This window comes from Sclerotinia sclerotiorum, genomic scaffold, assembly GCF_000146945.2.
Source record: "Sclerotinia sclerotiorum 1980 UF-70 scaffold_18 genomic scaffold, whole genome shotgun sequence".
NCBI lineage: Eukaryota > Fungi > Ascomycota > Leotiomycetes > Helotiales > Sclerotiniaceae > Sclerotinia > Sclerotinia sclerotiorum.
In genome coordinates this window covers 385,295-404,120 of record NW_001820818.1, presented here as the reverse complement: position 1 = coordinate 404,120, position 18,826 = coordinate 385,295, and the positions used below count along the sequence as shown (strand labels likewise).

Genomic DNA, 18,826 nt, shown 5'->3' with positions numbered 1-18,826 from the left:
GAGTTTACTCCCGATCTATGAATCCTGTGGGGTTACTAGGTTAGTAAGTGGAGGTTTCCGTTTGTCATATTTGTTGAAATGGAATCAAAGATCTCATTTGCAAAAGTTGCCAGATCTTTCTTCACATTATTTTGCATTCATATGATAACGTCCATATATTATTGACACGGCTCTCACACATGCAAGTTCAAAGCTCTACCTAGACGATTATGTATGTGGTTGTGAATCAGCAATATAAATGTGGTTGCTAGGTCGAAAGTTCGATTTAGAGAAATATCTGTTTGTTTGATGCTGAATGAAACGAGATATGAGGTTTTCATTTACGCTGTGTTATGCAGCTACCCTACTTAAAATGCCAAGCGCAAACTAAAAGAAAAACAAAAGCTGGCTACCTTTTTACTGTCTTCTCCCGTTGTAAGCGGCGGTCAATATATTATAGGATATCCCAAGAATAACAGCGGGATGGGCAAGTGGTCACAAATCAAGAATGAGCCAGCAGTCTGTCTAGATGGGCGCAAGCCAATGTTGGCGCGTTTGAAAGGTCTCTGGCAGGATTCAGCACGCCGTTTGTATAGACGCGGGTCCCCGCTCCCTACTATGAAAGAAGTTGGTAGCCATAATATTTCTTTTTTGCTCGATGTCTTTTGATAGGGGCGACATCATGCTCTGCAGCTTGCCATATACATATGCACGCACGCTGGCGCATATGCAAATCAATGGCTTAATAATGTTACGCCATCAATCAGGAGGTTCTGCCCATAGAAACAATCTTTGCGATGTAGGGTGGTGAGTGGAACTATTTTATCTGTATACCCCCTTTTCCAGACCCTTAACTGTATCTAATCCTGCCATCAATTTTCCTGATCCAAAGAGCACAAAGAACTAGAGAAGAAAAGCTCACAGAATCATGGTTAATCCAAAATATGCATTGCATGATGTGCCGGGAAAGGGGAGAGGACTTGTTGTGACTCAAGAAATTCCCAAGGGTACTCGAATGCTTGAAGAAAGACCAATCATGACAAGGCCTAAACGAGCACATGAAGGATTCTCCCTACGAAATAAATTTAATGCCCTCAATGAAGCACAACGGCAAGCCTTCCTGTCTCTTTCCAACATTCATCCTTTCAAGGATGCGGACGAGCAATACTTGGGCATCTTCAAAACAAATGGTCTTCCCATGGAAAGCGATGACAGAGGCGGACTATTCATTGAAACATCTCGAATCAATCACACCTGCGATAATAACGCCTGTCACAATTGGAACACGAAAGTCAAGCGAATGACTGTCCACGCTTTGAGGAACATTCAGAAAGGCGAAAAGATCACAATAAACTATCTGGGATCTCGCCCATGGACTCATGGAATTCGACTCGGAATCCTCAAGGAAAAGTTTGAGTTTTTGTGTTCATGCGATCTTTGTTGTTTACCACCGGAACAGTCCAAGCGGAGTGACAGAGAATTGATCGATATCTATCGAGGAATTACTCTTGTTCCCCGCGTCTTCATAAGATATCCATTGCAGGCTATCCGTTATCTGGATCAAGTAGTTCAACTTCTAAGTGGAAATGAATTTCATCTCAGCTTACTGTGCAATGCTCTTTCCGAAGCTTCCAAGCTTAATCTCGGTCAGGGTGACTTGGCACGAGCTCGCGTGCTGGCCCAAAAGGCAATGCAGTACATGATAGTAATATATGGCAGCGACAGTCCGGAAGTACTTGATAACAAGCGTCGAGCAAATTATCCCTCCATGAGCGATTTTTATGGATTATCTTCTCAAGATTGGGCGACCGCAGTCAATGACGTTCCATCGGGACTGAAATCTGATGAATTTGAAGATTGGGTTTGGAGAAGAGAGGGACTACAGGATTCACGGTTGTTTTCAGATCGCCCAAACAGCTTTTTGGGCTATTCCATGTTTCCCGCATTTAACGACCTCCCACATGAGAGAGAGGCGAATCCAGATTTCTATGAGGAGGTTGGTACGTCTACGTGCCAGCCACGACGCCACTGGTGCTTCTTGGGCGAGATTGTGGAGTTTCAGCCGAGACGTCCTCGCGAAATTCTAATCGAGGATATTGATGGTACGAACGTCGAACTTACACTGGATAACGATGCACGAGACAAAAGCCCCCCACTTCCTCAGCTCCGAAAAGGGCACACAGTCGCAGTTCTTTACGCACAACGTTGCGGTGATGATTCTGAGCCAGAGATCAGCCTACAAAACGCCGCACTACTTCAGGTATGATGACCAAGCGGTCTTCGTAAATCCTCACTACTTGTTAATTTCTTGCTAATTTGATATAGATTCTCCCAATATCATTGCACGACCTAATTGCATTAAAGGATGTAGTCCAGGAATTCTCTACTAAAAGAGAAATTGAAAATACCAGAATATGCCACGCCTGTGGAAAGAAATCAACATCAATGGCAAAATGCGGCCGGTGCTCTCTGTTCTGGTATTGCAATCAGGTTCGTCTACACAAGAGCTATTTGCAGTCATGTATTTTACATGTGAATACTAACTACTATGTATACAGTAAATAGAGTTATCAGAAAGCTGCTTAGAATAAGAAGGGACATAAAAATGATTGTAAAATCCTTAGCAGTCCTGATTCGAGAGGGATGTTTGTTATGAAATGGGATGAGTTTAGTGGTTCTGTTCAATTTCCTTTGGCGGTGGATGGGAGTTAGGTAGAGGATGTTCATGGGATAGTTTTCATGAGGAGACTTTATGGTAAAGCCGGGCATCAGTCATTTACTTCAGTTTTCTTCTTTTTGATGTGACTGTTCAGGGGAAATTGATGCTAGCATTTTATTCTGTGCTTCAGCAATTCTTTTGGCCATATTTAAGATAGATCAAACATTCCCTTTCGTTCAAAAATGATGGGTTCTGGAGGTGAGTTTACCGTTTTATGTTAATTCTCATGCATCATGTATTGTAAATGCTTCATTCAGTTTTTCTTAGACAAACATATTCGCTACAAACAACTATATTTACTCCGCTTGTAGTTTGGGATATTACATCATAGCAGCCTGGCAATTTTTATCATCTACTCCCAAAACATCCCGGAACCCGATCAATAGCCATAACCACACAGAAGCATATGCAAATGATATCGAAACAAGGACGATGGTCGATTCAATCTATACGAAGCGACGTATCCCTGGAAACGCTTTTCTTTAGTTGGTATTAAGGTGCTTCTGCTCGGGGCGTGGACTGTTTGGATGGTCCACAGCAGCCAATTTTTGAGGATATCCGTACGGGGTGGTTGTTTGTTGTTCGTAGGAGAGTATTGGGGGAGCAAGATTCTTGAAAATCGTGACATAATAAGATTTTGGAGGAGTTGGATGAGTGAATCGTCAAGCTGATGGCTGATGTTGCGATTGTGTCGCAGGTGAGATACTTGTTATTCACTTCTATTTATAATGAAATGATGCTATTCCAATGAACCAAGCCATCAATTAACCCCCCTAGATCATTATCTACATCTCTAGCTGTCGTATGGACAGGTAATTTCTACTGTGGATAGTATGGTAAATTCTACTCTCTACTCTTCAAGACCTAACCTCAACTGGAATGCCTACCTCTCATTTATATTCTGTTCTTTCTTCCCCCTCAATATATGTAGGTATTCTACTAGACTACGCTCCGCAATTCATCACCCTATTGATGAATGTGACAATTTCATTACAGATGCATTCTCTATTAAATTCCTTATCCAGCTATAACCTACCCATTATCTCGACATACCTAGGTAATAATTATAAACATATTACAGCTCACTTCTAATCTTACAATCTGCAGAATAATCATACCCCTGCAAAATGAACTCTTCTTTCCTTGCGCTTTTTCTTCGCCCTGCACATAGTCAACGTCAATATATATCCTATTATCATATATATATGTACAGGGAGGACAACTCACGATTCAAACTCATCAAGTGGTATATGAGTACCCATCTTTTCATTTTCCTCAGATTCATGCTCGATATTCCTCATCTTTGTATTTTTACTATGAACATTTAGTCAGTTGACCCTTACATTCAAGCAAAAACAATCTCAAAAACTTACACAACCACTTCATTCAGAGATTCCCGAGACTCCACACGTCCATACTCATCTCCATCTCCATCCATATCCTCCTTCTTCAACGCCACAACAACAGGAACAAGAAAATGAGTATTACTATCCGCCACTACCATATCCTCTCGATGCGCAGCAGCAAGATCGATATCAAGCATTAATTTAGACTCTGGGAGTCCGTCTGATATTCATGAGAGTTGCAAAATATCACTATTGCAGTTTCGCTCGCGAAGCTCTATAGAAGTCTCAGGATGTTTTAACGAAGTAGATTTGCTCCGGAAGCTGTTGGACTGGTCTATTGACGGGGTTGAATTCGGAGCAGACATTTTGGTTTGTACTGAGTTAATTTTGTGGGTTTTGGTGAGTTCTTGACTTTTTGGGGTTGGTTGTGTGTTGGTGGAAAGAATAGTTATACTGGAGGGAGAAGTGAGGTCTTAAGTAAATATTTGGTTTGGATGTGGATTATTCATGTTTGAAAATGGGGGTTATTCATATAAAATTAGATAGTTAGTTATTCATGTTGTTGGAGATACATTCAGTCATGCTTTTTGGTAAAAGGGTTATGATTAACAACCGTACGTTCACTACACTGAATAAGTCCTAATACTACTTATTTTTCAGCAGATATAGACCAAGCGATATGGCGAGTCTATGTATGCAGCAGTGTAAAATACGTGTTTTATACTGCCGGCTGCTAAAATCTTTTTATATATATTTTATAACTTTTAGAATCTTCATAATCTTTATTTTTTTCATCGATTTTATAATTTTGAATTACCTTAAATATATTATATTAATAACCCATATCACTAAGCATCAAATCAGTCGCCCAATGAAAACCTTGACCACATCTATAACCACCATCGATTCTAATCCACCGACATCCTCTAGGACAAGTATTACCGATTTTTCGAAGTTGCGCCTTTGCCCACTCATCTTGAACGAAATGTTCTTGCGAATTGACGCTCATTTTATCTATGTCTAATTGAGACAGCCATTTCTTGATCATGTGGATCTTTACACGGTTGGAGTCGGGCAGGGTTTTGCTATTGTCAATAACGATACGTTAGTGATTGTGATGAGCTGGATGACTGATAATATAGAGCTTGATTTACCTGTTGTGATGATTTCATGGTAGATGATCCACGAGAGTTAGGTTGTGCATGCGTGGATTGAAGTGCTGAAATAGAAGGCAGAGGCGATCCACGCTGCACAAGTGAGTGGAAACCACTGCTTCGAGCAGATCTTTTCCTAGCATTTTCCATAGCTTTGTCCATTTTTGCTTTGCGCCATTCTGGATTCTGACGTTGGTCAACATACTCAGCTGGTTGTCCACGAGGATTTTGAAGTTCCGCTTTAGCTTCCGCTTCACGGGGGTCCAACCTGCCTTGTCTGCGGGAACTCATACTGCTATTGGTTGATTGATTGGGAAAGGCTGTATAGCCTATGGTTGAAATTATTATTGCAATTAAAATGGACAGACTTGCAGAGCGACTTCCTGGAGATTGCAACAGAGCTGGTGTTGCTAGAGTTGACTGAAATGGTAGGGGGGTTTTTTGTGGCCCATCCTGTGCTTGAAACTGGGATTGTGATTAATTTAGTTCAGTGAATCATCCCCGTCAACGTTGTGATTGCAACTAAGAAATACTCAGGGTCACTCGAATTTTACCAAATGGTCGTACGGTAGTTTGTGATTGGGACTCACATGCAATCGTCCTTGACCTGATTGGTCTGAATTTGAAGAGGGAGCAGGTTCATATTTCAAAGAAGATTGATTTTTAGGGCAGACACAACCAATCACACTGCGACTGGGTGAAGGCTATCCAGTAGCAAGTGCTACACTCAACATGCTAGAAGCTTAACCTCCTCCTGGAAGTTCATTCTTACCAGCCATACTGCTGAAATGGTATCAAACCAACCCATGATACAATGCTCTGAATGGCATTTATCGAATACTATGTCTTGTGGTCAACAGTTGAGGTAAAGTGTTGTTGGTGTAGAGATGTGATATTTTAAGTTGTGGTGGATTGCATCCAGTTGGCGTATGGGAGGAACAATAAAGACAGAGATTGCTATGGCTAGTTGGAAATCATGGATGGATCACCAGTGAGGTCGAAACTAGTGTAATTCAAGGTGATGGAAGCCAGGCTGATACGACCGAAGGAGGTGGTGGCCACAATAAGACATACTACTGTCTCCGCCTACAGCTCAATCCGTTTCCGCAAAAGACAGCTATAACACCTTGACTGCACACTCCGTCTTTTAAACCTTTACTCTCACCTTATTCCACTTGGACAGTAGTGACCTCCACGAGATATACTATGCTGAACTTCTATATCCAGTACTATGCTTCTAAATACAGCAACGATAATAATGAGAATAAAATAGAGATATATCCAGAACTACGCAATCCAATCCATAGCTAAAATCAATCAACTAACTATTATATAACTCCAAACCACAAAACTGCTCTCTTCGTTTTACTTCGACAATACATAACAAATAAGGTATTCAAGCAAACATGAAAAAGGTCCAAACCATTATGTACTGGAAAATACATCCCAAAACCCCTTATTTTCAATCCTATCTACTGACGTAATGGGACCAACTTTTAAGGTCGGTTGCATATACGCCCGCTCTTCATCAATCCCAAAATAAAATTACCCACGAAAGTATATAGACGCCACGTGAAACCGACCAAATATAGACACTTGCCGAAGAGCATATCTCCTCCTCCAAAAACCATGCGTAATAAACTTTTGGATATGGCTCTTCATCATCATAAGTCCATTCATCATTATTTACCCCTGTTACTCCTGAATCTATACCACCTAACTATCCACAAAATCAACGCCAGCGTTGACATGAATCTGAAGCCAGCAGCTATCCAAACGCCTTTCTTCATAGCATCATAATATCCTTCCAACATAACGCCTTCCGCATGTTCTTTCGTTTTGTTCTTCCCTATTATAGGCCCTCCACTCTCTTGCATTGTAACGGCTGTCGTTTCTCCATCCATAGCTGTTTGATTTCCGGTTCCATCATGCGCACTGCCTCGTAACCGTTCTGCATTTCGTTTCTTGATATTTCGTGTAAGTATGTTTATTATGATCCGTATATCTGGGGAAGTAAAAGTAGGATATTCCCACAACTCGACCGAATCATGTGGTGGTAGCTGATCAAGAAAATCAGCTACCATGCCTAGTGTTAAGCCCCAAAGTAACAACGGTCTATCACTCTGTGCTTTCTCTCCCCCTTTCAACCAACTATAAGCTCTTCCAAATACGCTTTTCCTAGGTTGCGCTTCCTCAGAGAAGTATTCTTTCGTTGTGCTGCAGTATAATGATTCGGTTGGTCGTAATCGAATGGCTGAAAACCTCATCTTTCCTATCACTGGTTTCAATAAAGTTTTCATTACCACTCCTCCTTGCTTGGCGAATCGATCGGATACATTAACGTATTCGTATGTGCGGACTGAAGGCGACAGAAGAACTCGTAGGGGAACGAAATGCGTTGATGCTATTTCGGCAGGCTGTAGTTGAAGCGGTGGGAACGTGGGAGATATCCAGATGAAGAGGAATGGACATAATACCATTATCCTATTTTGAAGCTAGCATCAGCGATTGCCTTCTAAATTTTCTTCCTTGTTATTGGGAGTTAAGAGAATTTGTAAAAGTGAACTCACGGCACTGATCCCCAACTTGTAGATACCACCCTCTCAGGCAGATTTCCAACATAGATACATCTTTCTCCTCTTAAATCCAACCCAATTTCCTCACTTGTCTCCCTCACGGCAACATCTTTGTCGTTCGCATCACCGGGGTCTCTCTTTCCTCCCGGAAGCGCAACGTGGCTCGTCCATCGATCCCCTACTCTCGCTGCGCGTTTTATGAATAATAATTCCGGGTCACCATTCTTCACCCAGGATTGTTCGAAGAAATTCGCGAGTCGCTCACCAGTGGGAGGTTCTGGGTATGGGAAGACTTGGGGAGTGGTAGGAGGAAGATCACTGCGTGAAGGACGAATACGTAATATTAGAGCTACCGAAGCGCGCCGAGGGCAATTCGGTGGATTGGGAATATATGGATATGGGTTTTGTGAGATGTGGAGGAGAGTGCTGTGGAGAGATGTTGTAATGGAAGGAGTGGATGAGGAGGACATTTCCCTTTCCCCGTAGTCTCAGAGACAATAAAGCACAATGCGTGAAAACGAATTGATGTTGTGATTTGTTGTACAAATAGCAATTGACGCAGCACAAAACAAATTAAAAAAATATACGGTGAAGCTATTCCAAGCCGAGGTTTCGCTTATCTTATCTTGGAAAATCCTAGGCCATTCAGGCTCTGTGACGTGGTTATGGAACTTAGGAGCAATAGGCTAGAAATAGGGGGAACGGAACGTGCCGAATGCTTAAAATTTGTGGCAAGAAACGGCAAACAGGTAAAGATCATACAAGTGAAAGAAAGGCAAACACTGATTGAGCTCGGTTTGGTTGTATATATACTTCGTATTATTGCTTACAAGCAAGCTAATGATTACACCTTCCGGTTTTCCTTGGACTCATTTCCTTCAAAGGTATTCCTTCCGACATTATATGCACAAGTAGTCATGGGCATGAACGTACGGCGAACATCTACCCACTAACCCCACATGTGTACATACATACATACCACCAGCCTCTTATATTCGATAATAGGATGGGTCTGCCTTGGTTTAAAGGGAATGTCGGGTTCTACCACATGCTTCCTCACGAGGGAAACGATTTAAGGTTTGGATTCCCAATTCTGTGGAGAAATGAATGCATCTTCAGGGAGAAGGTCAACATGCAAGCACATCAAGCCCGCATGGAGTTTATGAGGCTCATATGTATATTTCCACTACATCTGCTGCGAACTGACTCAGAGATTGGAGAAGTCATCAGCTTGGGAATTTGTGTAGTGGACGACGACTTGACTCTATATCTGAGATTACAAGTGGTACGGACCCGGCCCTCCGGTGACTGGTTGGAAACATGTTTTTGATTCAGCAATACCTATATTTCTGACTTTTGAGATGCAAGATGCGTCGCAGAACATCATGCACGCATGAACTCTTGGTGGGAACGGTGAGTTCATGACGTCCATCCTAGACGAGCATCCATGTAAATTCTAGAAGCCTAGTAGCTGGGTGGCAAAATAGCATTCCCGTCGATCAATAGAGTAATAATAGCTGAAAAGAAACTCAGGAAGCGGATTGCATTCCCAATTATCTTCATGCAGCCGAACAAGCTACGTAATAGTCCCCAAACTTCTGCAAAAGACCATTTCGTTTCTAGGATCGTGGAGATTCAATGTACCGAATATCATCCGAAGGTGAGTGAGCTTCAATTCGATTTCGCGTTCAAGAATGACCAAGATTCGTGTTCAGCTCAACTTAAAGACCTCTGTTGATATCATATCTGTTTGGTGGTTTCCTAGGTATCAATGTTTCAAAATGCTAACTATTCAATCGAATTGCGGGTGAATTTTGACTCGAACAAGCATCTGGTCAAACCAACGAAACAACAGACTGGCAGTCTGTCTCGACAACGGAATCATTATCATTCGTACATAACTATCAAGAGTTGTGGTCATTCACTGTCAAGAAAACACCTTTAAAAGCCACCGTCGTCGGGATATTGACCGCGAGGCTTCTCTTTTTGGAAGAGTTAGTAGTGAGACTTTGTTCGTAGAATTCAAAGTAAGCGAAGTTAGGGCCATCTATTCATTCTGGCAGTGCTATGATATCTTGGGGTTAACTGATTATTGAGTAATCGACGACGTTGCTGTCAAAGGTATACCCAAATGTTTTCCCTGTTTGGCAGGTATTGGAAAGCCTGGCCTTACTTGTGCCTGCTGCCTTGGAGCTGGAAGGCGGCTTTACATTGGGGTTTCTGAGGTTCGAATCGGAATTACGAATCAACTTCGAAGATTCCTATTGGAGTGATTGAGGAACAATAAAGCACTCATAGTTCGAGTAGAGTCTCTCAAACACTCATCATGATCACTGATCGAAATAGGTCTACTTTGAACTTTTCAGTATTCCATATAAATGATGAAGATTGAAGAAGATGAAAAATGCATAAGAAATTGGGTGAAGGTTCATGATGAAGTTCAAAAAAAAAAGAGTAGGGTAAAAACGGAATGAGAAAATGTGAGGTAGGATATCAGATGGAACTGTGTGGAGCATGAGGCACACGGTCTCCAGCCAACTCAGACTCAAAGTTCATGATAATAATTTCAAATAAGCCAGTCTTAATATCTAAATTAAAGCGGTCTAGCGTACCTTTGACATCGACTTGGTTCAAATGTCATTGTCGTATGAAGTTTTCGCCCTAGTCATTTATAAGCTCTCCGGTTTTGCATCTCAAATTCGATGTTGGTATGTCATCAGATCTTTGATGATTTCAACAATTGGGATCTCCACTACAACACTTGGGATCGCAACTTGGCAAGGCTTGTCCTCATAGGACATTCTGACCAGCAGGTTGTGGTATTCTCCGTATGTTGGGATGTCTTTCTACCAATGTCTCAGACTCAAGGCGACAATTTCCTTGAGAGATGAGACGATCTGAGATCCGTAGATTGGTCAAGTGATTTGAGCGAGAAACAAACACATGAAGTGGGAATGAAATTCGAAACCTTGGATCGCTTTGAAGTTGTAGGATTTCATGGAAGTGGCTTGATGTGGCTGTGATTTATTGTTAGCGCTAGCGAGGTCGCGGTCATGGCTTCACACCTTTTTTTGTGACCATCCTCTACTAGTACCAACAAATAACCAAGCAATCAAACTATAGGAACGTAGGTAAGTAATGTTTCGGATGAGTATGCTACCCACACATTGTTCAAAATGCCTTCAATGGTTCCTGTGCCAGCCATAGCCTCTGTAATATGTTCCATGAAGAGCTCAGTTCAAACCGTCCTTGCCATCCCTGAGCTTCTAGAACTTATCCTCCTTCAACTACCATTCCTCGATCTTGTTCGAGCTCAAATGATCAGTCAGAGCTTTTACAACGTTATAGACTCCTCAAACTTACTTCAACAAACTTTGTTCTTCCGTGCATCGCCAGCTACATCATTTCCACGGCCTAATCCTCTCCTCCAGCCTTGTCACAACGCGCAGTTCCTAGACCTACGATCAACTCATAAACAATGCAGATATCTGCATAATCCGCGCGGTCGTAGAATGGCAGATTGGAGCAAATGGCCAGCTATAGAGTATCATCAAGGTTTCAGATTAGAAGTCAAACCTGCAAATGAGGCAGTCAGAAGAAAAGAGGCTACTTAGAGACGTATGTTGATTGTTCAACCTCCCATTTCTGAACTAGAAGTTAGTGGCTCGCCACGGCGGAAATTCAAGGATCAATTCGGTGTAACAATGGATGAGTTGGGAAGCCCATTGGGTAAACTAAGATGTGTGGATTTTGAGGTCTTTACAAATGGGAAGTCCCGTATGATTGTTGAGAAACAAATGAGACGCATGGGGCATTGAGAGTTAGGCACTTTCTCGAGTCTCAGGTTGTAGACTATACAGGAGATATCAGCTTTGATGCTGCCTGTTATTGGTTCCATTTAGGGAGTCTTCAAAAGGAGCCCTGTTAGATGGCTAAACCTTAACAACTTCGATGGTATGTAGTTTTCACATCAACATGTTGATGCTTATGCAGATAATAAATAAGCATTCGTACGTTTCCACTATGCTTCATTTCCACCAACACAGTTTCTATCACATATTATACACAAGTTTCTATGTTCTCGCATCGTCCTTGTTATTGTCTTCAGCAACTTCAGCTTTCTTCATGGAGTTGAATTCTGTAACAGCCAGCTGAATTTGTGGAATAACAGTTATCTCAAATTGCAACCCTACGATGCTTTCAAAAAATCAGGATACCCACTCGTAATTATCTTGCATTCATCCTAAGAAGTTTTGAAAAATCAGTCTTGGAACACCTCTCTCCATACCAAATGTTAATCCCGATCATAGCCATCCATCATATCCCCGACCAAAGGCGACGGATTTCGATCTCTCCTAGCACCGCGACTAATGTCGTGAGAATTTCGAGACCCATTAACATAAGGTGATCCTGTTCGGCTCCCATGTCTGCTGTGCGCTGGTGTCCTTTCTCTTGAATGTGGTGCGCTTCCAGGTCTCAACAAACGTTTCACTCGTTCTCCACCTCTCAAAAACCCCACCAAATCACCAGGTCGTTTTCCTTCGTTATCTCTAACCCTTGGATCTGCACCTGCATTTATCAACATTCTTACCATGTCTTCCTTCACCTTGGCATTTATTCCCTCAATGAAGTCAACTCCAGCGATGGCTCGATGCAATGCACTTCTTCCTTTTTTATCTCGAACTCTCACGTTTGCACCACTATTTATCAGAACCCTCACGGCCTCAACACAATCATGTCTGCACGCCAACAGCAATGCCGTTGAACCCTTCACATCTGTGGCTTCGATATCTGCTCCTTTTCCTAGCAAAAATTTGATGGTGTGAGGGTGACCCCATCTAGATGCAGAGAGCAATGGTGTATTACCCCAACCTTCTCTGGCCTCCAAATCCGCTTCAAATTCTACTAATAGTTTCACCATCTCTAAATCTCCCATTCTAGCTGCAATATGAAGAACAGTTTCCCCACCTTCTGGTGCAATCGAAGTGTCGGCTCCAGCATCCAATAATAATTCTGTCGTTTTCACATGGTGTGTTTGTACCGCAGCTATTAGAGGTGTAATATGTTGCGACCACACATTCACGTCAGTTCGCTCTATTTTTTCCTTGTGCCGGGAATTCCCTGATCGTGAAAGACGTGGAGGATCTATGAGAATATCAAGAACCTCCATTTTCCCCGCGCTAGAAGCCGCGACGAGTGCTGGTGCCAGATCTATTTGATGATCTTGGGATAGAATACTTTTGACTACATTGGTGTTTCCTTCAGCAGCAGCCTTGGCTAATTCAGTCGTTGGAGAAGTCGATCTCTTCGAGAGATATGCTGTAACTTCTTTTATTGCGAGTGGAGCGAAAGTTTTGATGATAGCGTCCATTTTTGTATGATATGGTTATGGTGATTATTCTAGTAGGTCGACTGTGTTAATACTGTTGAGATATCACACTACTCGGTGTGCTGTCTGGATAGTGTGAGAGCCACCAAAGGACTGAGTTTCCGATGATTCAAGATAAGTGATCAGTTGACTCAAACGTATCGCCACATTCAACTATGAACACAAACATGAAGATTTATTTTCTTTTTCGATTCATCTCAAACGATATAAGAATTGACTCAGATGTCGACAGGTAGCAAGTGAACTTCCGGATGATGTTTCTTTTTTTTTAAAAAGAAAAAAAGAAAATGATATCAGCTGACTATTAAGATTATGCCTTGGAAATTTCACACGATCGTACGATGCGAATCACCTTCATATGTGACACTTCAGCCTAAGCCCACGGAAAATGGCGGAGTGCAGATGACTGCATGAAATCAAACGTTATTCAGAGAGCTTATTCGTCAGGTGATAGTTTACAAGAAGTTTTGTACAACATCACCTCAGCTTTTAACCTTGGCTGATTTGATCGTATGACGAGGATTCACATGGTCTGGATTGTGGTTTAATTGTTCGAAGCTATTCTATCCATTTGGAAGAGTAGCTGTCGGTATGATTGATTATATCGCAAAATCTAATCGTGCATCCATCTATACTTTAGTATTACCATCTCAGTACCTACAGGTAGAGCTTTTGGCTGTCCAAACCTTATATCCCATGTCAAGCATGGCTACTCACTATCCAAATGAGGTTTACCTACTCTCACCAGTGACTGAAAACCTCGGTGTCTAATCTCGACACTAATTTTCGAAGTATGGTATTTCCTAGCAAATTTGCATACTTACAATATACTTTCTTGGTTGCTAGTGAGATTCTACCAGCAGATTTCCACAAGTGTTTCTCGTACATAGTCTCAGGAAAAAGAATTTCCCTTTCATTCCGCACTGGCAACGAAATTGGGTTTGATGCCACGATGTGTATCCCATCAAAAGTTTGATACTCCCCTTAAAAGATTTATTTTAGGGTAAATAGTACTGATATAAAATCTGCATTTGAAAACTCGAGCGTTGCCTGGGACATATCCCGAATAACTGAAGTTTTCTACCACTTTGTTACAGAGTTTATCGTGTCGCCATTGATCTAAATTCTGCATCCTTTGAATTAGTTTCATAAATGCTTCATGTATCTTTTTCATCATCTCAGATTTCCTCTGTTCATCGCATGCATCAAATTCCTAGACAGAGCGCAGGCGAAAATCTAAAAACTCAACTATTGTACTTGGATCCTCTTACTGCGCTATAAATTCCCGGAATTCCGTTTGATATTCTGACATCTTAGTAGGTATTATAGGATTCATAAAGCATAAAGACTTTGATAAAAGGTTCTCGCATTCGGGAGGGCAAGATATGGTTGTTCATTATGATTGGTATCCAGCGTGGGTACATATACTTACACACATGTTTTGCTCAACCACTCCGTCCAATCCAATATCCTATGGACCTTCTTATTCCGACGCATCGGAAGAAGATAGAGAACTGAGTTTCCGTGGTGTATGTGGAGATTGCTCCATGGTGCGTATAAGGCCTATCATCATTTCGACGAGAAAGCGAGGTTCGCATTGTGGTATGGCACTCTCTTCGCCTTTCCTGCGTTGTTTTCCATTCATATTTTTCAGTATCAACTGTTTTTCCGTAGTTTTCCATACAGTAATCATCCAAATGCAATAACGTGTTGTTCCAACAAGTGGTCAGAATTAAAGACTCAATAGTATGTTGCTGGAACTGTGCTATTATCTCAGCAATGGGGTTCTTTCTAAATGGGGTTTTAAATACTGATTATTGCTTCCCAGTCGCGCTATTTGGAAAGATCTAAGGAGCAATTCCATCTATGGAGTATTGCTTACTAGATCATCTCTGCGGAGCCGTCTCAATACCCGCCAGAGGAATCCGATATGGTGAAAATAAGTCTCTAACAAGTCTAGAGAGGGAATAGTATATTTCTTTCGCTCTGCTGTACAAGTTTTATACTCAGAAAATAACTCATTTGTAAGATAAGTTTCATAAAAGCAGTGGGATTACCTCGGTTCATCTAGTCATAGCAATATGCATACTCCGTACTTTTGCTATATCGAATACATATATCCTTTACCCACTCTCAACTCATAGCCATATAAAAATCTCCCTAGAACTAAGAAACACAAAACCTCACCATCAAATCATGCACAAAAAAATTAGCACACTAAAATTATCCAGCTCATCTTTTCACATCATGAAAATATCTATATGTATCAAGTAATTGCAATGAAGCATTTCCTTAATAATACATCAGAAAGTAAATCCCAAGTCAGTATGTCATAAGATGTAACCTCATGCTCCGAATAGTTTCATCCATTTTTGCGTATCTCAATATTTGAATTTTGTGTGAGACTTGCTGGAGTATATATGAATCGAGGGTTTCGCTCGCTCATAAGCAGCAAGCAGTACATAACATATCAACAAATGCTTTTTAATTTCTGCTCGCCTTTTGGCAAGAATTTCAAGGCCTTGCCGTTATATCTGCGCAAAGCTATTTTCTATTTTATGAGCCCCCCTCCCCCTGGTGAAAGAAGTCAGAAGTCAGCAGTGATCCTACAAGGAGATCTTAATATGTTCGGATGCCATGAATGCATCGAATTTTAGTATTTACTCGGTATATCTAATCTCTTCATATTCGCATTTCTCTTTTTCGAATTTCGAATTCTTTTTTAAAAAAAAACCCAGTAATACGAGGGTATGAAGTTAGGAGTTAGAATTACAACCGAGAGGGTTTGTATAACCTACTTATTATAGCGTAATAAGATTAAATAAAGTGGATTAAACTCCAAAACAATGCATTTCCTATGGTCGATGATTTTTACATAGATATCTTAAGTATCGTTTTAATAGTCGATTTTGAAATGTACATGTGCATTAAATCTATTCCTTTCTAATGCATCATCCCCTTTTGCTCTATTCCCCAATGCCTTTCTTCCCACTAATACCTATAGATCTATAGACATATACATAACTTCCCTCTCCATCTCCATCTCTTCCAAACCTCATATCCCATAACCATAAAGCTCTTCATCTTCCTGTCCCTGTTCCTCTTCCTATCCTCTCCGCTTCACCCACACTCCCATCTCTTCTGCTCTTCCCATCCAGTCAGTACCTTATAGACACTGAGGCGCATAAATATGGCAGTACCCTTTCAAATTTCACCACCTCACAATAGCTAGCCATCAGATCCCAATTTCTAAAATGAGAATCAGGCATCTTCACATCTAATTCCTTTGGTATTTATATATTCCTTAGTGCAGGCACTAGTTATAGCTTCGAATTCAAATTATTTGGTTTGTATAACTGCAGTATTTGCTACTTCATCATTACATCCCAATTAACTCTCCTAGCTACAACCAACAAAACCCCAATCATCCACTAAACACTAAACACTCATAATCCCACAACCACCAACAATTCAACACACTACTCCCTGACCTTAATAATCACCTTCCCTTTCGCATGTCCCCCCTCAACCACATCAAAAGCCTTCTGAAACTCTTCCAGCGACCAAACACTATCCACCACGGCCCTAACCAAGCCCTTCTCAATCAACTTCGCCGTCTCCTCCAACTGCCACCCCTCGGGCTCCATAACAAAAAACTTCCCCTCCACCCCCTCCGCAACCCCGTCTTCCGGTCTCCTAACCCCCGGATCTTCCTTAACACTAACCACCCTCCCCCCTTTCCCCAAAATCCTCCACGCCTCCTCCAAACTCTTCCCTCCAACCATATCCACCACCAAATCAACCTTCAACCCCCTCCTCTTCGCCCACTCCCCTAACCCCTCCTTCCTATAATCCACCACCTCATCCGCCCCCAACCCTCTAACTAACTCCCTATTCCCCCCCGAACAAACCCCCACAATATGACCCACCCCCGCCGCCCTCGCAAACTGCACACACAGCACACCCACCCCTCCACTCGCCGCCCCCACAACAATCACCCGATCCCCATTCTCCACCTTCACATCATCAGCATACACACACCTAACCCCCCCATGCACAAACAGCGCCTGCCACGCCGTAAACGCACTTAGCGGAATAGCAGCCGCTTCATCCCAGGATAAACTTTTCGGTTTCCGCGCAAGCTCCTCTTGCAACGCAATTGTATATTCCCTCGCGTTTCCGGGCCTCGCGAATGAAGTTCGAGTGTAGATTTCTGTGCCTGCGGGAAATGGTGAGTTGTCTGGTGCGAGGATCACGGTGCCGGAGAGATCGTAGCAGGGGACTTGTAAGCGGTTGGGTGCGGAGGAGTATTTGGAGTATTCTGGGGAAATGGCGGCGTATTGGGCGATGGAGGCGCTCCAGGTTAGTTCGCCTGAGCAGGGAGAGGTGCTTTGGACGCGGATGAGATGTTCGGTTGTTCCTGGGGTGGGGAGAGGAAGAGGGATTTCGGTGAGGATTAGTTTGGGACTGTGGATGTCGGGTTGGATGAGGGATTTGATGGTTTTTGGAAGATCTGGGGTAGCCATTTTTGAGGTAGATATTGTGTTGAGTTGGGTTTTATTTTGATTGATTTAGTTGTTGGTTATAAGTATTTTGTATATAGAGAAGATACAGAAAGATAGATATATATTCCGTTTTATGTTTCTGAAATGTACGCGTAATGAAATAAAATTTATAAGATCTCAAGATCGTATTTAGTAACAAAGAACCTCAAGTTGCCAGTTACCAATTACTGAAAACAAATCTCGAACCCCTCATTGAAATCTCCCCTCTTTATACTCAAGAATTTGAGTATCTCAACTTCCCCCGCCTCAAAATCTCCTGACTGTACTTCCTGGGCGATTCATCTAGATCATGACACACACAACCTCAGACCTCAAGCCATTCCTCAATAACCCAAACCAATAATCTCTCACCTACCCCGCTAAACCTCACAAAAAGGTCTCACAAAAGGCATATACTTAGAGTCCAACTGCCAAGAAAAGTACTACCCAAAATGCAATATGCAATATGCTTACTCTTGCCCGTACATTCCCGCATTCCCGCATTCCCGCATTCCCGCACTCAATTTTTCCCCCTACACTTCCTTCTAAACTTCTAGCTCGGGTATCATCAGTAGCCTAATAAACCAACAATACAATATATATATACCAAAGAAATGCATAAACTTAATACCGAATACCTAGTTAAAACAAATCAAAAAGGCTATTGAAGCGACATTGTGATATTTCAATAGCCTATTTTCCAGTACCTAGTTAAAATTTTCGGGTTTCCCGAATGGATTCATTAGGTAACCTATAGCTTTAATTCTTACTAATCAAAATCCACCAATTAATCAATCCAATCTTCCAATTCCAACTATAAGTTCAAAAACAAAAACAAAAGTAAAAGCCCTCCTCCACCAAATCTGGTGATACCCTTAAAGATCCCTCCAATAGAATACCTACTTAATAAAATCATGTATCTAGATATCTACCTACTAGGTAACTAGTATTTAGCTAACTAGTGTGTACCTACTTAGATATCTACCCCCTAAGTAACTATGTATTTAACAATCTCAAATACAAATTATGCGATACCATAACACACCCCCCCCCACCAAAAAATACCCAAAACAAAACAAAAAAATAAACAGTAAAAGTAAAATAATATAAATAAAGATA

The 18,826-nt window shown here is 41.7% G+C and overlaps 9 protein-coding genes across 9 annotated transcripts; 3 read left to right on the top strand and 6 right to left on the bottom strand.

The window, feature by feature from the left end:
- Window positions 1–907: 907 nt before the first annotated feature.
- SS1G_11484 (hypothetical protein) lies at window positions 908–2,544 on the top strand (the record flags this gene model as incomplete). The annotated part of the gene is made up of 3 exons (XM_001587442.1): window positions 908–2,239; window positions 2,351–2,469; window positions 2,538–2,544. The coding sequence occupies 3 exons, from the start codon at window positions 908–910 to the stop codon at window positions 2,542–2,544; spliced, it is 1,458 nt and encodes a 485-aa protein (XP_001587492.1).
- Window positions 2,545–3,810: 1,266 nt separating this feature from the next.
- Window positions 3,811–4,241, bottom strand: SS1G_11483 (predicted protein; the record flags this gene model as incomplete). Its single annotated transcript, XM_001587441.1, has 3 exons — window positions 3,811–3,859; window positions 3,926–4,012; window positions 4,072–4,241. 3 exons carry the CDS (start codon window positions 4,239–4,241, stop codon window positions 3,811–3,813), a joined length of 306 nt encoding a protein of 101 aa, XP_001587491.1.
- A 635-nt stretch (window positions 4,242–4,876) lies between these two features.
- On the bottom strand, window positions 4,877–5,977 carry SS1G_11482 (predicted protein; the record flags this gene model as incomplete). Its single annotated transcript, XM_001587440.1, has 3 exons — window positions 4,877–5,129; window positions 5,404–5,527; window positions 5,971–5,977. 3 exons carry the CDS (start codon window positions 5,975–5,977, stop codon window positions 4,877–4,879), a joined length of 384 nt encoding a protein of 127 aa, XP_001587490.1.
- Window positions 5,978–6,880: 903 nt separating this feature from the next.
- On the bottom strand, window positions 6,881–8,244 carry SS1G_11481 (hypothetical protein; the record flags this gene model as incomplete). The annotated part of the gene is made up of 2 exons (XM_001587439.1): window positions 6,881–7,682; window positions 7,769–8,244. 2 exons carry the CDS (start codon window positions 8,242–8,244, stop codon window positions 6,881–6,883), a joined length of 1,278 nt encoding a protein of 425 aa, XP_001587489.1.
- Window positions 8,245–8,906: 662 nt separating this feature from the next.
- On the top strand, window positions 8,907–10,051 carry SS1G_11480 (predicted protein; the record flags this gene model as incomplete). The annotated part of the gene is made up of 6 exons (XM_001587438.1): window positions 8,907–9,096; window positions 9,136–9,187; window positions 9,308–9,434; window positions 9,540–9,667; window positions 9,723–9,801; window positions 9,896–10,051. 6 exons carry the CDS (start codon window positions 8,907–8,909, stop codon window positions 10,049–10,051), a joined length of 732 nt encoding a protein of 243 aa, XP_001587488.1.
- Window positions 10,052–10,950: 899 nt separating this feature from the next.
- Window positions 10,951–11,388, top strand: SS1G_11479 (predicted protein; the record flags this gene model as incomplete). The annotated part of the gene is made up of 1 exon (XM_001587437.1): window positions 10,951–11,388. One exon carries the CDS (start codon window positions 10,951–10,953, stop codon window positions 11,386–11,388), a length of 438 nt encoding a protein of 145 aa, XP_001587487.1.
- A 680-nt stretch (window positions 11,389–12,068) lies between these two features.
- Window positions 12,069–13,145, bottom strand: SS1G_11478 (hypothetical protein; the record flags this gene model as incomplete). The annotated part of the gene is made up of 1 exon (XM_001587436.1): window positions 12,069–13,145. One exon carries the CDS (start codon window positions 13,143–13,145, stop codon window positions 12,069–12,071), a length of 1,077 nt encoding a protein of 358 aa, XP_001587486.1.
- Window positions 13,146–14,608: 1,463 nt separating this feature from the next.
- SS1G_11477 (predicted protein) lies at window positions 14,609–15,533 on the bottom strand (the record flags this gene model as incomplete). The annotated part of the gene is made up of 2 exons (XM_001587435.1): window positions 14,609–14,954; window positions 15,508–15,533. The coding sequence occupies 2 exons, from the start codon at window positions 15,531–15,533 to the stop codon at window positions 14,609–14,611; spliced, it is 372 nt and encodes a 123-aa protein (XP_001587485.1).
- Window positions 15,534–16,642: 1,109 nt separating this feature from the next.
- Window positions 16,643–17,689, bottom strand: SS1G_11476 (hypothetical protein; the record flags this gene model as incomplete). Its single annotated transcript, XM_001587434.1, has 1 exon — window positions 16,643–17,689. The coding sequence occupies one exon, from the start codon at window positions 17,687–17,689 to the stop codon at window positions 16,643–16,645; it is 1,047 nt and encodes a 348-aa protein (XP_001587484.1).
- Window positions 17,690–18,826: the final 1,137 nt, after the last annotated feature.